Source organism: Globicephala melas, chromosome 7, assembly GCF_963455315.2.
Source record: "Globicephala melas chromosome 7, mGloMel1.2, whole genome shotgun sequence".
NCBI classification, from domain to species: domain Eukaryota; kingdom Metazoa; phylum Chordata; class Mammalia; order Artiodactyla; family Delphinidae; genus Globicephala; species Globicephala melas.
The window spans coordinates 3650973-3673924 of record NC_083320.1 but is presented as its reverse complement, the minus strand read 5'-3'; the positions used below and the strand labels follow the sequence as shown (position 1 = coordinate 3673924).

At 42.0% G+C, this 22952-nt stretch overlaps 1 protein-coding gene across 1 annotated transcript; it reads left to right on the top strand.

The window, feature by feature from the left end:
- Positions 1–1134: 1134 nt before the first annotated feature.
- Positions 1135–13630, top strand: COPS8 (COP9 signalosome subunit 8). Its single transcript, XM_030864186.2, has 8 exons — positions 1135–1293; positions 2351–2421; positions 3550–3598; positions 4804–4936; positions 8151–8258; positions 10364–10426; positions 11826–11873; positions 12600–13630. Exons 1-8 carry the CDS (start codon positions 1216–1218, stop codon positions 12677–12679), a joined length of 630 nt encoding a protein of 209 aa, XP_030720046.1. The 5' UTR covers positions 1135–1215; the 3' UTR covers positions 12680–13630.
- The last annotated feature ends 9322 nt before the right edge of the window (positions 13631–22952 follow it).

Below are 22952 nucleotides of genomic sequence, written 5' to 3'. Positions count from 1 at the left end.
CTTCCCAATGGATGGATTGGGAGTTTGAGATTAGCAGATGCAAACTATTCTACATAGAATGGATAAACAACAAGGTCTTACTGTATAGCACAGGGAATTATAGTCAATATCCTGTGATAAACTATAATGGAAAAGAATATGAAAAAGAATATGTATACACATATATAGAACTGAATCCCTTTGCTGTACACCAGAAACTAACACAACATTGTAAATCAAGTATGCTTCAATAACAAATTAATTAAAATAAAATAAAATTTAACGGGCTTTGCATAAAGATGGATGGTAGGCCTAAATGTGAAGGAAAAGGAAGAAAAATGGAGTTATCACATTTAATATGCCTTTTTGAGATGTTAGCTAATGCAGAAAAGCCTCTACCTATAGGATTCAAATATCTTTCTGTTTCCTCAAAATGCCTGTTTTTCCCTACTAAGAGGCCATGTGCGTTTGTGGAGAAGGGACAGAATTTGTTGCCCTGTTCTCACTACCAAAGCTCCAGGGGCCTCAGAAGTACCTGGGTCAGATTTTATTCTCGTAACCTGATTTCATTCTGTCTGCAAGCAATGTGAAAGACTGGATTTTAGGAATTTGTTGTTATGCTATCATTTTCATCAGAGCAACAAGATCTGATTTATGTTTCCGAAAGCATCGTTTCGGCTGCGGTGGCTGTGTGGGGAGTAGCCTGGAGGGAGGCAGGAGTGGAAGTCAGGATAACGTTGCAGTTCAGGCAGTGCTGGAGGTCCAGGCCAGCGCAGCTTCCCTCGGAGGTGGGGACGTGAGGTCGCTGGAGGGGAGCCCCGCAGGGCACCGCAGCGCCTTCACCGATGTGGCAGGGCTGCTGAAGGAGTAGGTGCGGGAGGAACCAAAAGTTAGGTTTTGAACGTTTAAATTTGCATGGCCTCAAAGCAAAGACGTCTAATCGTCCTCAAATATGCACAAAACCCCTCCCATCCTGACTTTGGCTGCACGCTCTTAAAGCGACTGGCTGCCTTGGAGGCCGGGCCAGTCCTCCAGAGCACCGAGAGCGCCGGCCAGAGCGGTGGCATACCCTCCCGACCGCAGGGATGTCTGCTGACGCGGCGGAACCAACGAGGCGCCTGCGCATGGGCGCTCGGCGGCATCGTCGGCTTTTACGTCATCGCGGGCGCGACGCCCCGAGGGACAGTCTGAGGTCCGGCTCGGCGGAGAGGTTCGGTGGCGGGACCGGCCGGGAAAATGCCAGTGGCGGTGATGGCGGAAAGTTCCTTTAGTTTCAGAAAGTTGCTGGATCAGTGCGAGAACCAGGAGCTCGAGGTAGCCATTCTCCTCGTGGGGTCGCTCGTGGCTTCGGGCCGCCCCGGTCTCCAGGGTAACGGGGCCTGGGGCCCACGGGGCTTGGGGCCGGCCCCTTGCGGGCGCGGGAGCTGGGCGTGTGGAGTCCGGGACGCCGGGGCCTGCTCCGAAGGCTAAGCATCCAGTCCTGGCCTCCCCCAACTCGCTCGGAGCTTTCTGTTGTTTGTCTTCAGCTAGTGAGCCCGAAAACGCTGTGCATCTTTGCTCCTAACATCCTTTATGCTTCTCGTATTAAACTAAATCTCTTTCCTCCCCATTGTGGGGAGAGGTGGAGAATATGTATATTATTAAAGACGTTTGTGCAGGCCTACACACAGACCAAGAAGATGTAACTTGTAACCTTTTATTAATCCGGAAAGCCCTTAGTCTCCTGTGATCACTGAAGCTTACCGTTTGTTTTCAGTAGGGCAGGTGAAGGTTATATCATGCAACTACTAAAGTAATTAAGGGTTTTTTTTTTTTTTTCTTAGAAAGGCCCTTAAAGACATGTATAGCATTGGTCTAAAAAGCTAATTAACCAAAGGAGGGAACTGCGAAGAAGCAGCCGCTCACTAACAGACGCTTAGTAGATGTCTCCTGAATGAATTAAAATTGAATGAGGGGAGTAGTGTCTTTGTAACTCAGCTGTGATGTTTTTCTCTTTATTACTCATTTATGTAGCTATTTAACATATTCGGTATAATGGGCAGAATCATATTGCTTTAGGAATTTGTTGGAAATACTTCCTATAATAGTGAGGCTATTTAAATAAGAATTTGAGAACTGGGAAAGGGATCCCATTTAAATACTCTTGTGCGTATGAAGACACAGAGGCCCAGAGGGGGAGAAGTCACATCTGATGACAGATCTAAACTTAATACTCTGGCTTTTTACTGTGCGATACTCCTCTAAGCTGTCTCTCCATCTGTAAGTACTATAGAATATACTTACTCTTTAGATGAGTTAAGAAAACACTTCTAAAAATATAAAAGTATAAGAATAAATGAGGTTTTTTTTCTTTTGTTTTTTGGTCTTACAGGCTCCAGGAGGAATTGCTACACCCCCAGTGTATGGTCAGCTTCTAGCTTTATATCTGCTTTATAATGACATGTAAGTACCTTTTACCTAAAGCTAAGAGAAGCGTTTTCCTCAAGAAGTTATTCTTGCCTTGAAGTACCAGCACTAAAGCATAGGCACAAGGAGCTATACTTTTTAGTGTAATACTTAATATGTTTATTTCGTATATTGAATCATGACAAGAAATTATGATTAGTCTGAGTTATTTTTAAATACACCTGTTTTACATATACCTTGTAAAAAACATTCCAGTTTGTTACGAGAAACTGCATTGTCAGTAAATTCCTTTAAATCTATTGATCTTTTCTTTATTCTCTTGTTATAAAACCTCTGTCTTTTATGACCTCTGTTTACTTAACTTCACATCTAAAGTTTACTTTACTGTTGACTTAAACTGTTTACTTAACTTCCCAGTCTCTATTGAGACTGAGAGAAACTGAAAGGGAAGATTGAGACGACTAAGAGGAATTTGTTACTAACATGTATGACAGTTCTTGAAAGGTTTTTGTTTTTTAATTATTCCTAATTCACGTTCATTGAAGAAAAGTCAGAAAGTATAGTTGTGCAAAAAGAGTCCCTTGTAGTTCTGTAACCCACTGATGGTTACTGTTAAATTTTGTTTTAAATTCTTCTAAACCTTTTCATTTCATACCTTTTAAACTAAACTGAGATTTTCATTATGTCATATGCTTGATGTCATTCAAGCTTGCGAACTCTTTAAAAAAAAAAAAGAACTACCTTGAAGTTTTGGTGGCTCTATATCCACTAGTAGGACGAGGGGTCATGATAAGGAGAAAAGCATCGTGTACTGTGTATATTGTCAGGGAATGCCAGGACCCTGAAAGTGTATGAATTTGTTTATTTTATATATGAATAAATTATTTAGGCAGTTCTATTTAAGGCTTTGTAGTGTTGCCTCAATTTAAGATCTGTATTATTAATTTAAAAATTCACTAAAAATGGTAAAACATTACTTTGGTAAAAATATTTCATGTCTTTTATCTGGAAAACCACTGTTACTTCCCCTGGGTAAACTCATATGAATTTCACTCTGTGTTTTATAGAGTATTTTAAAGTATACTTCTGGGATCTAGAATTCTAAACATTTACGGAGGTGATTTTTTTAAATTGCTTATTCTTTCTTGGGGGGGTGTAAATTAGGAATAATGCAAGATATCTTTGGAAAAGAATACCACCTGCTATAAAATCTGTAAGTAGTCTTCAATATACCTTATTACTTTAATATAGTAATGACATTCATTTAAAAAGCGATCTCTTAAAAGTTTCTGTTTTCTTTTTCATGTGGATCACAGAAATAGTTATTAAACTGGTATTAAAGTTTAAGAATAGATCTACAAATTCTTCTCATCAGAAATTGTAATTTCCCTTGGGTGGTACAGAAATCTGTGCTCAACTCCTGCCGATCAGGTTTCTTAAGACACTTTGTAGCAAAGTGTCAATTTACGCAATAAACAACTGGGTCAGTTTAGGTAAAAGTTTGGTTTTAGTTTGTTAGGTTTTTTTTTTTAACTGATCTGTGCAGTTTCCTATAATGGTATTTATTTTGCAACTAGTATTATTTACAAGAACACTCTAAAAATAATAATTATTCAGAGCATTAAGATTTTTGCTAATTAGGATTTTGGATTTCTTGTTTTTCGTGTGAGAATAGATGAACTCACTTAAAAGTTTCTTCCAAGATGGAATGAAGTAAATTTTTAATTTCAGGTGATTCACTGTGTCTAGCATAAATGTGAAGTGAATTTTTTGTACATTCACAGAGCATTAATAAGAATTCACCTAAATTCCTTGGTTCATTATTGATATTCAGCAGCAGATCAGATTAGCATTTATACTCTCTTTCTTTCCTCCACATTCTATTAAGTAAGTTTGGAATGTTCCTCCAGCTTTACTGGTTTAAAATAAAGCTGTAAATGAGATGATATTTCAGTGATATTAGTGGGAACTTTATCCTTGGGCTACATTTTATGACATCTTAGATTGGGAGTCTATATTATTAGCCATTTTGCTACTATTTTTGCCCTAAGAATAGGTGTATGTATTTTATGTACATGCATATGTGGATTAGTACATGTTCTGTATACTATACATAAGTGTATATGAAATGTAAATAAATGTAAATCTTCAAAAAACAATGTTTCAGATAACTAATTCCTAAACTTATTTGTGAAATATTGTTGGACTAATTTCCCATGCCTTAATTTTCTGTTATAATAAAACGTGCAAATAAATTCTACAGTACTGTTCAAAACATTTGAAAACCTTTTTGATAGTGGTTGGGCTGAAAAAGTAATTACACCTCTTAAAAGAAATGTTGAATTATGTTTTAAGATACATTTGTTGGTATATATGCAGAGTGAATATCTTCAAATGAGGCAATGATATTTATTGCAGGCAAATTCTGAACTTGGGGGAATTTGGTCGGTAGGACAAAGAATCTGGCAGAGAGATTTCCCCGGGATCTATACCACCATCAGCGCTCACCCGTGGTCTGAGACGGTCCAGCCAATCATGGAGGCACTTAGAGGTAGTGTTTCTTTGTGGCTCAGAATTAAGTCAGACTAGACCTGTTCCCCTAAGGTGCCAGGGTGTTGAAGTAAGTCGATGATGTGTGTGAAAATAGGTACGCTCTGCTAAGTGAGTAGGGTTTTCAGAAGTCTTTTAGATTTGCTGTAATCATGCTTTGATTTCACGTTGCTTGAGTTTATGTCGGCAGCTGAGGACCTCACTGTCTATTAATTTAATTCTAGAAGTGAAGTTGCTTGTCAGTAAGAGGTGTTTTTTTTGCTACTGAAATGAAATGTAATATTCTAATAAGTCCAGGTCATGAGTTGGATAAGATTTCAAGCCCGCATGTTTGAAAGTAGAGACTGCTTTGGACTCTGTGGACCTCAGCATTTGATGGAGTTGTCTCCAGCTTCTGGATTTGTGATTAATCAATTCAGTACGCAGATGCTCAAACTTCTTTTAATCACGCTGAAAGATTGCAAGTCTGGTGTGACATAGCACTGATCCTGCAACAAAACTCCCCCGTGCTTCTCTCTTTCCATTCTCCCACCCCCAGCGTTTGCTTCCAGTCTCTTGGTTCCCCCTCTTATATGTTGTTATACCCTCACTTCTTGTTACCTTGTTTCTCTGGCCACTACCTGCCCTCACTGTCCGCCCTTCTGCTCTGGAGGAATCAGTGAGCAGAAGTTCTTGAGAATCGCTCATCACTCTGGCAGGACATGTCAGCTTTTCAGGGGCAGGAGGGGAAGGTTGCTTCCGAGGTGCACCCGGTGCTTGGCGTGGTGAAGCAGAGCAGTGTGAGTGAGGAAACAGGAGTCGCTTCCTTTCAGCGTGGGGGAAGTGAGTAGGGGCACGGAGCCGGCAGCGGTGGGAGGGAGGCATGTGGGGTCACTGCTGCGCCGGCGCAGTGGGGGCAGCTTTGGATCTCCGCACTGGAGGCAGCCTTAACCGCGTTGCATAAGCCCTGAGGAGCGGGGATACAGAGCTTTAGCCAGAGCGAGACAGGGAGGCGCCGAGGAAATACACTCCCTGCCCTGCAGAATCCCATTCACGGAGTAAGGGAGCCCAGGTGCCACAGGCCTGGGTGGCCGCCACCCTGGAATTTAAGGGCAGAGATGGGTTGGGAAGGACAGCAAGCTCACCTTCCCTTGTGTCTCCAGTGCCGGCAGTTGGCAGTTCCCGGTAGATAATAGGCACATTTAAGTATTCGTTGAACAAAAGAATGAGCATTCTCTTAGGGTCTCCCCAGGACTGTCCCAGGATGAATTGCCAGCAGTATTAGGTGCGAGCTCCACTGATGCCACCTTCCAGCTTGTCGTTGTAACGCGTGCCCTCCTGAGGTTACACGTCTCCTAGATCTCCCGGGCCACATAGTGACTGGTGAGAATGCAGATGTCAGATTCATTCGCGCTGAGAGGTTAAAAGCCGCCTGAGTGTCTCACTGGTGCCCTGGATCACTTAGCCTTGATTTCTGCTCTCCTTGTCAGTCTGCTGTGCCTCCCCTTGTATGTTTCTCTTCCCTCCATTCTGTTTTTCTCTTTCATTCACATTCTATTCTTGTTCTGTTCCCCATCTTTTTCAAATCTGAGAATCTGACCAGAGTACTTGAACTAAAGTGAATGTTTTTACAATATGGTAAGCTTGCCAAATGAATGTAGTTTTCGGTGCGCCCTTGTATTTTCCTCTTTCATTGTTGCTCTCGGTTCTTTTCCACTGAATGTCTGTAGCCTTGAACGGAAAAAGTTCCTTCATCTCTAAGCTGTATTAGAAGTCTGATTTAAGGTCGTTTGCTGAGAGTTGGTAGCAAGAAGGAAGGAATTGGAAGAGGAGCAAACAGTGGCTCAGTGAAAGCTGGGGAGGGTGTCAGCCTCAGTGAGAAATGACACAAGGTGATTGACTGCCCGCGATTTTTCAGGCAGATGGGAGCACAAAGCCTAGGGCTGGGGTCGGGCCCCCTTGGGTCCTGGTGAGACCTTCCACAAGCCTGTGTACAGCACATACTTCCTTAGAGATGCTGGGCCCCTCAGGGGATATAAAGATATAAAAGCCCTCCTGCAGAGAAGTTCTGGATATAATTGAGACGATGGGGTGAGGAGGGGTGCAGTGTACACCATAGGTGGTAAAAGATTGCTTGTTCAATAAGTAAACGTTACTGTGAGTTCAGAGAAGGGCGGAGATTGCAGTGACTCCAGTGCCACAGGGAGAGTTTATAAACAGACCTGGGACTAGAAGAGAGGAGGGCGGTTCAGACCACACAGCAGCATACACCCAGCGCCGCAGGGATGAGAAGGTGTAAGGCTCCTCTCTGAGAGCCAGCAGGCCACTTTGGAGCAGAGTGTCTACGGGGATTGATGTGGCTGTTAGGCGGTGTCCCAGGAGTGGAGAGCGGATTTTCTTATGTTGCAGGGCTATCTTGTACGTGTATACCTGCCTATTAAGTGTGGAAAGTAAAATCCAGAACACTTGCTAAGCATGTTGAAGGCAGGTGGAGGATGCTTTGTGTTACTCAAGGAGCAGTGGGCGGGAAGACAGGCCAGCTGGGCTCCACTTTCTACCATTTGGTTATTGTCTCTGCTTCATTCCTGAATTATTTAATGTGGAAATTTAAGCCTGGGGGGTGGAAATCCCACATGTGGTCTCCAGGGAGGAGGTTTTGTTGCTGGAATTGCTTGCAGCCCCTTTCTGTGAGGCTCAGTCATTCAGGATTTGCACCTGAATGACGTCAAGAGTTCAGAGTAGACTTGAAAGTTAGGAAGGTGCTCTAGTTACAAGGTTTGCTCTGCAACTCCCAGGTGTGGTCCTATAGCAGAGGCCCTGATGAGAAAGGACAACTAATTATGGGACTAGGTAATTTCTGCTCCATTCTTTCTAGTTTTTATAAGTGAGATAAAAGAAAAATTTTGAAATATACATCCCCAGTACATCCCAAATTTAAATGAAATTTTCTTAGAGCTGGAGTCTTGTGTATATTAACTTTTTTCCATCTTTGTAATTTTTATTGTCACCTGAGATTTTTTGACCTAAGAGGAAGTGCATGTGTTTATTCAGCAATATTTGAGCCCCTCTTACATGTTAGGCGCCTGCAGCTGTACCTGTAAACACAGAAATTTAGGTTGATGTAGTCTTGCTTATCAAACTTGGACAAGGACAGTGATGTAATAATTTAATTGTGTGTTTCAAAAAATGCCAGCTCTTGTGGTTCACTGTTTGTCAAACCTCCCCTCCCACAATAGATGCCACCCGGAGGCGAGCCTTCGCCCTGGTCTCTCAGGCATATACCTCCATCATTGCCGACGATTTCGCAGCCTTTGTTGGACTTCCCGTGGAAGAGGCTGTGAAAGGTATTTGGGGCTTACTTTTTACTTTCAGGGAAAACGGAAGTGTAAATTACAGGTCCACGGTCCCTTATCTGAAACCATTGGAACAGGATGTGTTTTGGAGTTCAGGTTGTGTGTGTTCTTTAGAAAGGTGCTGGCAGACCTGCACTGCACAAACCGTAGCAACCAGCAGCACGTGGCCAAGCCCAGTCGTGGTTCTGCAGGCAGCAGAGCGCAGACCCGCACGCAGGTGGCGTCAGGGAAGAGTGTACAGAAAAGGCTTGGGGGTTCGCATCAGATTTCGCCACCATGGCGGTTAAAGAAGACTTTTTGGTTCATAGAGTTTTTTTGACTTCTGCGTGTGGATGAGAAATTTCAGGTTTGTGTTTACTAAAGCACTTTTTGCCAAAGACAGGCAGCAGTTAGAGATGTCTTAGAACAGGAGCTTTGTAAAGGAATACTTTGCCATTTTTATGAAATTAACATTTGACTGTGTCTTTGAGATGTACGCTTGTTGCATGTGATTATTCTAGCTCTTTCCTTATGGAACCTCTTTAATGTTCGTGTAGCTATTTCTTATCATGGTACCCATGGTCTGACCCCTGAATATTTTCTACTTTTATCTCTAAGACCTTTGATCAACTCCTAAGCCCTACTAAGTGATAGTGAGCTCTCCAAGTTGATGCCCAGGAAGGAAAAATTAGAGCTGCTGTTGACTAAGAGTGGGAGGGAGAAGAAGGTGGTGAGAACAGTGAGTTACTGGAAGAAAAAGGTAGCGAATGGGGGTACAGAGTCAAGCATTCGATAACATTCCCACATCTGAGCCCCAGGTTACAGCATAGTTGTTATAAGTGGTAGAAAATGTGAGATGCAAGAAAATAAAGCATGTGCACATCATTTGCTTCTAAACATGCCAGGTGGTAACATTATATTCATAATTCTGAGCTTAAACTTTGTAACGTCTTTAAATTATTTCTCTTCCTTTGAAAATCAGCACGAGGTGGGGGTTTGGTTGGTGGGTTTTCTCAGGGAAGGAAGTTTTAGTTGGTCTGGAACTCGCATTTAGAAATCCCTGTTTCACCCTTCCGTGGCGAAGGCGGTCTCATCCCAGTATCCCTGTTCAGCCCAACTTTTCCCTCACCATTTCTTAACAGTAACCTAGGTGCTTGCACCCCACTCTTAGCCACTGGTTTCCAGATGTGCTTTTGCATTTTCATTTTTCAGGTCATGCCCAAACTGTCCCCTCCCCTTGCTAGGTTGCTGTAGAATATTAATACTGCATGTGCCTTGTGGCGTCGTTTTACGATGGTGGATTCTCCAGTCAAAATACGAGCTCCACTAAGCACCACAGATTATAAATTTCCAAGGCCTAGCACAGTTCTAGACGCATAGACGGCAGGTTAATGAACATTCTTATAGTAAATCATACTGTTACTTACTAATACAAACATTTATTTGTTTTGACTATTTTGAAATTGATCCATAATTTATTATCTAATAAATAGTATATCCCAGAGTCCATACTCTTAACTGACTGAGTGTGAATCCTGGTACCCTTCCCCATGCTAGCTACGTGACCTAAGGCAATTTACTGGAATTCTCTAAACTTCCTTTTCCACGTCTGTTCAATTATGGTGCTGTGTCCCCTTACAGAGTTGTTGTGGTGATTACGTAAAGTGATCCCTGTAAGAGCACCTAGCACAGTACCTAGTGGCCAGCCTTCTGTGTTGTGTATGTATGCTGTTGTTTTTATTGTCACCATCGTCTTTGTTATTACTGATGTAATGATTATAGAAGATACTAAATAAGTCTTCCTTATGTCTGTCTTTAATAAGGTTTGATCAGGTTAATACTATAATATATATATATATTATAGAAAACTAATCATCTGTTAGTGATTATAGCAGCCTGATAGAATAAAATCATAGATGTTTCAGAAATATTTCAAAAATAAGTTCCCATGAGAATGCTGTCTCTAGTATACGCTTCTAGTTAAAAATACACATTACAGGTTAATCTACACACGTCAGGTCTCCCGTACAAGTAGTGTCATTGACAGATTGTGAATCTTGTAAATGAAAAGTTTTTGGTTTTTTTAATTCATTTCTTTGTTAAATACACATTTTTAGGTATCCTAGAACAAGGATGGCAGGCCGACTCCGCCACGAGGATGGTCATGCCCAGAAAGCCAGGTAGGTGGAGCTCTTCGTCCGTCTTGCAGCACTGAGCTCTTGTAAGATCACTGAAGTTTTTCAGGCATTGAATTTGAATAATTTGATATAAAATTCTGCTATACTAACAAAATGAGAGTAACTCATGTTAAGTTCAGGTATAGGATGGACACTTAGGGTAGAAAGGATCTTAAAGGTCACCTGGGGCTTCCCTGGTGGCGCAGTGCTTGAGAGTCCACCTGCCGATGAAGGGGACACAGGTTTATGCCCTGGTCCAGGAAGATCCCACGTGCTGCGGAGCGGCTGGGACCGTGAGCCATGGCCGCTGAGCCTGCGTGTCCGGAGCCTGTGCTCCTCAATGGGAGAGGCCACAACAGTGAAAGGCCCGCACACTGCAAAAAAAAAAAAAAAAGTCACCTGGTTTTACCTTAATTTTTTTAATGTATTTCATACATAAACTATTTTATGTGAGTGTTTCATAATCTTTATTACAACTTAATTTTTAATAAGTATTAATCTCTCGTTCTTTTATTTATGGGGCCATTTCTAACTGCTTATTCTTAATATCTAAACTATTGCCTTTTAAAAAGATATTTAAAATATTCAGAAATTCCCCTTTCTCCTCATGCTGTAGACACATAGACTCTTCTCCTAAACAAGATATTCAGTGGCTTTAACATTCACAAAATTAAGGTCTCTGGCCTTTACAGGCCTTAAATGATTTGGCCTGTCCTCATTGTCTCCACCTGAATTCCTGGTCCCTCGGCCTTCCTCTCTGAAATGAGCCACGTTCCTTCCTGCAAGAAGGCTCCACTCCCTCCTGCTTACCAGGAGTGGCCTTTCCTGCCCTGTCCTTAGAGCTGGCCTCAGTGCCCACATCCGTAAACCTTCTGATCTGCCTCATCCCAGAGTTCCTTCCGTCTGCTCTGAACCCCTGTTGTTAGACATTGTTGACCCCACAGTAAAGTGGTGCACAAATCTCCATGTGCTCGGACCTGCGAGGGTGCAGAGGAGTGATGCGAGGGGGTCCTGTCAGTCTAGATGGGGAGAGAAGACTGCTGCAGTAAAAAAGCAATGCAATAAAATAGAGCGTAACTGTCTCTGTCTGAACGCCACTGCATTAAAAATGACATGTTCTGGGCTTCCCTGGTGGCACAGTGGTTGAGAGTCCGCCTGCCGATGCAGGGGACGCGGGTTGGTGCCCCGGTCCGGGAAGATCCCACATGCCGCGGAGCAGCTGGGCCCGTGAGCCATGGCCGCTGAGCCTGTGTGTCCGGAGCCTGTGCTCCGCAACGGGAGAGTCCACAACAGTGAGAGGCCTGCGTACCGCAAAAAAAAAAAAAAAAAAAAAAAAATGACATGTTCTATGTGAAGGTTCTTTACAATGACTTCTGTAAATTGGGCTCTACATTTTATTTAGTTGCAGGGGCCCTGGATGTTTCCTTTAACAGGTTTATTCCCTTTTCAGGTATGTATTTTCATATGCTCATTTAAAAATTGTTTCATCGTTTTTCTTGTTTGCTGTTGTAGTATTTATTTTTCTTAGCTCTAATCTTATAAACAAGGGGATGAAATCCTAACTTGGTATTTATAATAGTACATCTGGTTACAACCGTGAATGTGTGGACTCCCCTCTGTAGCTTACCTGGAGGTAGTGATCCCCTCTGGCCTGGCCGCAGGGTGTCCTGTAGGGGAGGTGTGATCGAGCATCTCACCAGCATTGACACAGACGCAGCCCCAGGCTGACACTTAGTAGCTTAAAAGTTAGAAGTAAACTTTTGGGGGATGGGGTCCTTTGTGGGTTTTTTGTTCACTGACAGTTGAGTAGTCTAGAGGAGTGCCTGGCATGTGGCTAGCACTAGGTGACTATGGAAGTAAATGTCATGTGGGGAGGGTCTTTCCAAGAAGGGCTATGTTCCCTTGGTAGACGGATTACCTGTTAAAAGTATTTTTAACCTTCGCATGGAAAACTTCAGTAACAGCAAAGCCAGACATGCCTTTACTCCCAGGTTGGGAAAACTACTCATAAAAATTGATGCTTCTTGGCTTGTTTTTTTTAAATGTCCAAGATCAAGGCAAAGCTAAGAAAGTTTCCGTATTGTTAAATTAAAGACATTGGAGGGCGGGGGTGGCAGTACCAAAGATTTGTGACCCTGGTGTCTGACTTGAGTGTGTTTCTGTCTCCAACGCGCAGAGCCTGCCCCCGTTCCACCCATCCCCAATGAACAGCAGTTAGCCAGACTCACCGATTATGTGGCTTTCCTCGAAAACTGACTTATCATTCTGAGTTCAAGATCCACCTTCAGCATCCTGAATACTGACAGAAAAATGTAAAATTCTTATTTTCAATTTTATTGGATGGATTAAGCACCTCAGCATTCCTTACTGAGTATGTGATAAAATACGTATATAATATAAAATATATTATATATATTTTGTCCTTAAACATGCTGAATGGTTGTTGAAACAATTCTCATTTTGTAATATTTGACAGTTTGGATGGAGCCCGTCAGTATTAGGCAGTCAGTTTATATTTCCTAGTGACTCGTGAAATACAGCTCTCCTGCTTCGTGTAGAACAGTTGTTGTCAGCTGTCTTCTTCTGCCCCAGCACACAGCACACTCCCATCTCTACCACAGGTTGACAGTTGCAGTGATGCGTCTGGGGTTTGAGAAGGACTGTCCCCAGGGGCAGGATCTGAAGTGCTGGGGACTCTAATTCACCCCCTTTGGAGAATATGCTCTTTTTCTCTCCCCTCCTGAGAATCACAAATATAAAATGCTGAGATAGAGCTGAGGAACAAAGGCCATCTCCCTAGTAAACCAGCTTGTTAACTTCAGATTTTTTTCTAAGAGTGTGAGTACATCCATTGCTGGCAGTGGAGGGCTTGCCATGAAAATGCAACTTGTCAAAGACATTCATGAGAAGTATTAAGTTGTAATATTTCCTTTCAGAAGAAGGGAAGTGTAAGTGTGGAATGCATTGTTTGGGAAAGAAGCGATTAAGTGACACACTCTGTACAGCTGTCCGCAGCCTTTTGGCTGCTTACGTCTGGCCCTTGGGTCAAGTTCTGCCCTTTGGAGAAATACTGAACAAGTCTTTCATGTTTTGTGTGACAGCCCTCTGAATGATATTTGAAGTTGTTTATTGTATCTTCAGGTTAAAACCACCCCCTAGTTCATTTATTCTGCATTTGTTCAATAAATATTTAATTGAATTTTTCAACTGTTTTTTCGAAGGTAGTTTCTAGAAGTTTCACTATCCTGTCTTCCTGTGGATGTGTTCTAATTTGTCATTGTCTCTTTTAAATTACAAATTTCTTAATTAAATAGAAATGACCTATATAGTGGTAATTACATGAGTCATGTTTTTCACTCATTTTAAATAGACTTTACTGGCTATTTCAGCTATTGTTAACATTTATGGAAATACCTGTTAAATTAATGTTTTATTTAACCTTGATATAAGTCATGTTGTTAAAACTTCTTGTTTTTCAGTTGAGGAAATGGAAATTCAAGAAGTCAGAGGATCAATAGCTAGAAAGTAACAATGCTAGTTTGCTAGTCTTTGAACTTCTAGGTTTAAGGACAAATTGTATCCACGGGTCTTAGTTTTAATAGATTGGAATCAACCCAAATGTTCATTAATAGGAGACTAGTTGAGTAAACAGTAGTGTACAGTATGGTGACGCCATGCAGCTGTAGAATGCATGCATGCATGAATGAGTGACGATCTCGGTGCACTAAAAGTGATCTCAAGTGAAAACACAAAGCAGCGGGGGTTTATACTGTTATTTTGAGGGTAAGAAAGGGTGAATGGATATACAACTGTGCATACATGCATATTTACCTGTATTTCAAGCAGAAGCCATTGAAGGATAAACCAAAAACTAATAAAAATGGTTCCCTAAAATGGAAGGGGAGGACAGTCGAGCATAGAGGAAAAATTATTTCAGGCGACTCGTAGTATTTCATAGTATTTTGTTTTACATTATCAATGGGATACATACAAAGGACAAAAAAATCTCAAACTACTGAATATGGTTTCATGGTTAATTTCAAAAACGATTTTGTTAATCGTTATTTGATAATAATTACCATTATTATTAAAAGTATATTATAGGATAAAACCAATTGGAAATTACATAATTTAATGTTAGAAGCTAATCTTAAATTTGACTCAACAACCTCATATGGTTTATTTTTCTTTCTAAACAGTAAATATTTCCTAGCTCTGCCCATCTGTAAAGGCCTAGAAGAATTATAAGCCAGTAACAATGAGAACCACTAATGTCCAAGTCGTGGTCTCTAAATTCCATTTTCAACTACATAGAACAAGAACTTATTTGCAAAATGGTTAATACTAGGTCTGGGGCAATAATTGTAGATTGGGGCTTCCCTGGTGGCGCAGTGGTTAAGAATCTGCCTGCCAATGCAGGGGACCTGGGTTCAAGCCCTGGTCCAGGAAGATCCCACACGCCACCGAGCAGCTAAGCCCGTGCACCACAGCTACTGAGCCTGCGCTCTAGAGCCCGTGAGCCACAACTACTGAGGCCCGCGCACCTCGAGCCCATGCTCCACAACAAGAGGAGCCACCGCAATGAGAAGACTGCGCACCACAACGAAGAGTAGCCCCCGCTCGCCATAATTTGAAGGAGTTCCCACTGGCTAAACATGAGACAAATTGAGCATGAAAAATAGGTATATGTGTTTCTATTTTTAATCGCAAGGTCATAATTATAATATTAGAAAAACCTCATCATATACAAGAAAGTACACTCGCTTAGTTATCAGTTTTCAGAACAATGAATTGATGCCCTAGCAATCTCCAAAGTAATAAAATGGAACCTGCACAGTAGCCAGCTGACCAATGATGGGAACTTCTTCATGGAAGAATTCCACCTAAAAATACAGATAGAAAAGCAGTCCTTTGCCGCCCCTAGTGAAATAAGTAAGGCATCTAGGGAACGAGTATCCGTGGCTGCTGAGACCACGGGGTGAGAATCAGCCCATCCTCGTGCTCTGGCTGCTAGTGAGACTGCCCGCTGCACGCAGGCAGCACCTTGCTGTACATCCAGTGAGGGTTACTGTGACACTGCCACAGGGGCTGCCCTTGCAAACCGGGGAAGAGAGTTAGCTCTTCAGCAGCTGGGCACGTGATATGGTGAGTAAACACTCCCTTCCTTGTCTTAGGAAGACAGTTCCAGGGTACGTGCTCTACCTGGTTCCTGAAAAGACCCCAAGAAGATTGAGCTTTGGTTGCCCATTGTAACCAGCCTGTCTGCAGCATGGCCTTGGACTGTTTCTTCTTCATTTTGCTTTTCCCAGTTCTCCATCTCTTTCCTGGAATCAAGAGCAGTGATCCACCTGTGCGTGGAGGCTTAGCGTCACTAACAGTGGCACCAGTGGGCCTGGTGCGGAGCCATAGTAAACACGTAGCATCAGCCATAAGTTTTCTTGTCAAGGCAAGCCCTGCCCCCACAAAATGCATGTGAATCTAATCAAGGTTTCAGATTTACCTGCTCACTTACATGAAATGTGGGAATCGGATGAACAAGTTAAACACCCCACTAAGGAGCAATCAGCCAAATCTAGAGTGAGGGGAATGTAGCAGGACAAAGAGCCGAGTTTCCTTAAATAAATAACGTGAAAAGAGAGGCGGAGATGGCGGTAAGGACATGCGCATTTCTGCTCCTGGCTGAAGTGCTTTCAGGCAGACCCACAATGTGCCAAGAACTACAGAAAGAGGGATGCATAAAATACAAATCTGTCTGACGGCATTGGAGAGCTGGAGAATGAGGAGCTGAGGTTTGAGAGCAGAGAGGCTCCTGAAGAGGTTGTATCTGCAGCAGCCTCTTCCTGGGGGGTGTGCCGATTCTGGTGCCACTGCAACCCGTGGGACTCGGGTATTTTCACAGGGCTGGAGTGCTAAAAACAGGACTTGCGAGGGCTAAACCACACTGCTGTTTATCCATCTGGTAAACTTTAAGGCTCCTTGGGGTAGGAAGTCAACAGGCCAAATCCAGAAAACCATTTGAGTACAGCTTGGTTTTCTTCAGTCCGCTGTGCTGGGCTTCAGTCAACACGAAAGGCTCGGGGTCGCGAGGTACCTGTAAGCATAAACTGCAGTAAACCATTAGTAAAACTGCAACTGGAGGATACTAGAAACTATTCAAACTGAAGCACACAGTACAGAGACAGACCATGTAGTAATTGGAACCCAAGAAGGAGAGAGAGGATAAAGAAGGAGAATAATACTTGAAGTACTGGCCAGGAATTTTCCAAAACTGATAAAAGAAATCAGGCCACAGATTCAGAAAACCCCACACAGCATAAATACACAAAACCACACCCTGACACATCATAGTAAAACTACTGAAAACCGAAAAGCAAAATACTAAAAGCATGGGGGTGCAGGGAGGGGGACTTTCTCTTCAAAGAAGCAACAGTAAACTAGAAGACAGTGAACTGGCGTTTCTAAAGTGTTAAAAGAAAAAACTCCTATTTATGAGAGATGCTTAACTTTCAGTCTTCCTGTGTTGTTAAAAGTTGGGAAGAGATACGTCAATGCAAATACTAAGAGAAGGCTGGCGCAGCTTAGGTAATATTACAAAAAGTAGACTTTAAGGCGAGAAGCATCATTACAGAGAAGAATTTTTTGTGGAAAAGGTTGCATTGGTTTCCTGTTGCTGCGGTAACAAATTCCCACACACTTGATGGCTTAAAGCAGCAGGGGGATATACACTTACAGTTCTGTAGTTCGGCAACCTGAGATGAGTCTTATGGGCTGACATCAGCTGTCAGCAGGGCTGCGTTCTTTCTGGAGGTTGTCGGGGACAGTCTGTCTCTTTTCCCTTTCCAGCTTCTAGAGGCCGCCTACATTCCTTGGCTCGTGGCCCTCTGCCTGCATCTTCAAAGCCAGCAGCGTCGGGCTGAGCCCATACTACTCTCTCTCTGGTTCTCTTTTCTGCCCCCTCTTCCACTTTTAAGGATCCCTGTGGTTGGTTACATTGGTCCCACCTGGAAATCAGGATAATCTATTTTAAAATAGGCTGATTAGCAAACTTAATTATATCTGCTCTCTTAATTTCTCTTTACCATGTAACCTAACATGTTCACAGGTTCCAGGGGTTAGGATATGGATGTCTTTTGGACCATTCTTCTTACCACAGGAATCAGTTCAACAGGCAACAGGAATATGTAATTCTAAATGTATCGTGAAATCTAAAACTAAGTCTAATCAAGCAAGAGTTGACAACTGGGAGTCCTCTGCGGTCATGGGCGGGGACATCACTGTCCTATCAGACATTAAACCAGCGCAGAGCCTCTGTTACTAAGGGCAAGGCACTGGGGCATGAGTAGCAGGCAGCCCAGTGGAATGGAACAGAGATGAGAAGTAGACAGATGCAGGGATGCACTATAGGATAAAGGTGGCATCGCAGAGCGCTGGGATAAAAGCACACTTTTTACCAAATGGTTCTGGGAAAACTGGTTAGCCATTGGAAAACTAGAAGGGTCCATAAGAATAAAGTACAGATAGATCGGAGATCTTGATGCCAGCACTGGAAGAACAGATGGATGAATTCCTCTTTAACCTGGGCAAGGGAAGGGCCTCTGGCTCCCCGATTAAAGAAAAGATTAAAGAAAAGAATGATCAATTTGACTACCTAAAAATAAAACATTTGCATGGCCAAAAATAAACTCAAACAGATGTCTGACAACTGAGAGAAAATATTTACAACAGAAAGGACTAGTAATATTCCTAATATGTAAATTGAGGGAATTGGAAGAAAACAGAAAAAAGTGACAAAAGACATGAATACACAATTCACAGGACGTGAACACAATTCACAAAAAATTTATAAAAGTGGCCCTTAAACATGAATAGATGTTCAACTTTACTGGTAAGAGAAATGCAAATTAGAAACAGTGAGTTAACTCATCCAGTTGGCAAAAACTAAGAGTTTTAACTGCATTCTGTTGTGAAACTCTGGGGAAACTGGTTCTCGTGCTTTGCTGATGGGAATCCGCATTGGAATGGTTCTTATAGAGGGGGATTTGGCAATATCTAAGGACTACAGTCATTTACTTTTTATCCCAGCAACTAATCTTCAGGAATTTACCCTGAAGATTCAACTCCCACAATATAAATATACACAGACATACACTAGGTTATTTATTGCAGCATTAATTTATTGCAGCATTGTTTCTGATTGTAAAGAATTTGGAAACAACCTAATTGCTTATACATGAATAGATGTTCGTATATCCATGTAAGGGAGCGCTACGTATCTGTAATAGAGGATGATGACAGTCACTGATGTGGAGGGATTTTCAGGCTATGTTGTTAAGGAAAATAAAGCAAAGTGCATAAAAATGCCTAGAGTATGCTATTTTTTTGTGTAAGAGAAGAGGAAATAAAATATACCTGTATTTGCTCCTCAGTGGACACACACACACACACACACACACACACACACACACACACACACACACACATAGAGAGAAAGGAAAATAATGGAATTGTTTGTTTTCAGGGTATGGGAAGGAATGAGATGGAAAGGATAGAAAAAATTGGGGAATTAGGGTCACTTTTGTACAGTTCTGACTTTTGGAATTATGTTAATGTTTCACATATTCAAGGAAGAAATAATATAAATGGTGATGGAGATGTGGGGAGGAGTGACCCTGTCTGTATTTCAAATGAATAACGTAACTGCCCTGAAAGCAAGGGACGTAACTCAAGTAGGTTTCGAACATGCTATTTAGATATGTCCAGAGGTTAAAGACAAAAGAACTTTAAACATGTTGAACTCCAGTTAGTGGGTTTCTTTTTTGCAAAAGTAAAAAGTTAGCAGTTCTAAAACTACTTGGTGTGTATTCTAGGATTGAACAAATAAGTATATTGAAGATAATAGGATCCAGTTTGCCCACTGTCGGAGGAGTTACAGTTATAGAAAAGAGGAAGCATTAGACTGAATCCTGTGATGTTGGACTGAACTAGAGATATTGCATAAACTCCTGGGTTTTAAGATGGGTGGATGCATGGGTGGGTGGATGGATGCATGGATAGAGAGGGACATAGATATATCTCCTAATTCCATCCACTGAGAGAGACTAAGCTCTGTCCCCTGAGAGTAGAGCAATGACACCTGCCCTCAGGTCATTGCTTCTAGAAGCATCTCCACTAAAAGGAACTAGGGACTTCCACTTTCATGTGTCTTCTGATACAAAACAAAGAAAGCTTGAAAAACTGTTCCAGTTCAAAGGAAGCTAAAGGTGCACAACAACTAAATGCAGTGCTATAGCAAATAAAAGTACATCGTAAAGCACATGATTGGAAAGTAGATGAAATCTGAATAAACTATAGATTACGTCAGGAGCTGGCAAACTACAGCCTGTGGCCAAAACCAGGCTACTGCCTGTTGTAAATAAAGATTTATTGGCACACAGCCACGCCCATTTGTGTGTTTACTGTCTGTGGCTGCTTTCAACCCACAAGAGCAAAATGAGTAGTTGTGACGGATTGTATGTCCTACAAAGGCTAAAATATTTATTGTCTGGCCCTTTATAGAAACTTTCCCAAATCTTAGATAATTTTGTTTCAACATTAATTTTCTTGATTTTGTTGATTTTACTGTAGTGACAGAAGAGAGCATCCTTGTTTTCAGAAAGTAAATTTACTTAGAAAATGAAATATTTATAAACATATATATACACATACATATATGTGTACATAGTTTACATATATGTACTTGTCAGTAATAAATATTAGAGCTACTTTTATAAGATGATTTAATCAATGAGAGCACTGAATTCTCAAAGTTTTTTTGCCTTCATACTGTTAGTATATGCAATACGTTCATTACATAAGCTTTTCAAGCTTTGTGAAGTTGGTGTTCCTGAAGAGTGCAGGCCAGTTATTTTGTAAAATGTCCTTCATTTGGGGGTTGTCTGAAGCTTCTTAATTATTAGATTCGGGATATACATCTTAGACATGAACACCACGAAAGTGATGTTGTGTTCTCTTCAGTGTTTTGTATCAGAAGGCACACAAATGTGGAACTCTCCAGTTCCTTTTAGAGACGCTTCCAGAAGCAATGATCTGAGGGTAGGCGTGCTTTTTGCTGCTGGGGTGTCATTGCTGTATGCTCTCTCAGTGGACAGACAGAGCATAGGCTCTCGCAGTGGATAGAACTAGGAGATATATCCATGCACGTAATTGACTATCAAGGCATTTGTAATATTTGGAAAGGTCTCCTGAAGATTTTGATACTCCCTGCCTCTAATTGAGAATTATTAAAATAAAGACATCTAAAAACAAAATGTCTCCAAACTTATAAACTATTATTGCCCAGTATGTTAATCCTAAATCATTGAAGTGTTCAAGAAGGAGGAAACACACAGATTAATTTTAGACGTTAAAATCTAGGGTTAACGTCAGCTTCTGCCAATATACTTGTCTAAATGGAGAAAACCTTTAAGTCTAGAACAACTAAACTGTGGTTTAGAGTATTAAAATTATTTTTTAATATACATTCATGAGCTCGCATGCAAATCCTCAAAGGCTAGAAACAACTGGACTCCAGTGCTGGAGCTGCATTTGTTCTTGGGGCATCTGCCAGTCTTGACGCCCTAGAACCCGAGTTACTTTTGGCCACTGATAGGAAGGAAGGAAGGGAGGGAGGGGAGAAAGAATCAAAATAAACTGAAAACTAGAGGATTAAATTCTCAAAGACATTGCACTAGCTATCAAAATTATAACCATATAATAAAATATTACAAGTATACATATATGCTAAAATGTTTATGAAACAAATTTATTACATTATATTTCTTAAATATATGTACGGAAATCAAGGTACAGAAAGTGTGAATAATGAAGAGACATCAAAAAATACCTGGCGTATATGAAAAAGAACTAGAATCTCTCAAAAAGAAAAACAATAGTTAAAATTAGAACCTCAATGGATGGGCTGTAGCTTGGTACTGTCAGATTAAAAGGTGTACAGCAGTCCTTTGCTGTTCAATGAAAATGGTAAATTTGATAGCAGGTCCAAGAGGTAGAGAGAAATTACACAAACAGGTAACCCAGACTCAGATACTTCCTGCCTCTATGGTACCAGCTCCTCTCCCTCAACTCATGCCTGTCGTTTTATGGGAGGTGTCTTCTGATAAGCGGATGGAAGAGACAAAACCCCATGCCTGGTTCATGTTTAGGTCAGCTTGATGTGTTGATACAAGCCAAAAATGCAAGGCTGCCGTATTACAGACCATTTAGTGGTGACCATAAAGGACAGCAGTGAGGGGAATAGTCCCAGTGGGCAAATTTCTGAGCAGTGCTTTTGGCCATTCACTTTGAGCAAGGTTAGGAGCCTATGTTATAGACTTAAAGACAGTGGCAAATGGCTAGGCTGGTTGTCAGGGTCCTGAAAGGAGCACGATTGGAAAATTGGAGATACAGACATCTGGGAAAGATGGTTGAACTCAAGGGAGTAGACACACAGCAGGTAGATCCCTGAGTTTCAATGTTAATGCCCGCCAGAAAGCACCCACCAGAGAGGACAATCTCAACTACCAAGGTGACAAGATTACTTTTGGACGCAAGCCGGGCTCTGTTCAGTCACCCTACTGCTGGCACAATGGACCCCTATGCGGCACCACGGTGGCAGGAATGGAGATGATGCGTGAGCTAGGCAGTACGAGGTCTCTATCACCAAGGCTGACCTGGCCTCAGCAGACAGTGATGTTGAGCTCTCCAAAGAGCACCGTTCCTGAAAGAAAGCAAATGACCAGCCGGTGGCAAGTTGATTATCTTGGCCCTTTCCACCGCGCCACAAAGGGCAGTGCTGCCTCCTTGTGGGAAGTGACGTCTAGTCCAGGTGTGGTTCGCCCTCCATGCTGACAGTGTCTTCTCTAGCATCACATTCCAAGAACATCCAAAATACCTGATGTTGATAAAAATCCTGCAGAACACTGCCTAGTCTGTTATATACAAAAGAAGATGTGACACTGGGTACATGACCACGTGATCCATTGACTTTAAGCTATTCCATTGATTCTAAATCCTTACCTGAGAGTACCCAGCCTAATAGAATGGTGGCACGTCCTAGTCAAGGCTCAGCTAGTGTGCCAGCTTCGGGACAACAACCTGCCGATCGGGAGGCTTCCCTCCAAGAGGTGGAGCATTCACTGAACCAAACCACAACTAATGTGAAGCTGTGTCCTCAACAGCTGGAAGGCAGGAGCACGAGGACAGAGCATCATTGGGTACCGTCCCCATAACTCCAGGAGATGCAGGTCCAGATTTTTTTGCTTTTCTCTTAAGGTTGTAAGAACATCACTCATTCTCTAGTTTCTACAGGTTAAGCTCTGAGTAATGATCCACAACTGATAAGGACCCAGATGTTTCACAGCACTGTAAAATCAAAGTTACATTCCCTGGAAGAGCCCGGTGAAAGTCAACTAGGCTTAATAAAGAAATTGTTCAGCTAGATAGCAGCAATCATTTTCCAAATTTTGGATAAATAATCTTTAACAGATGCCGT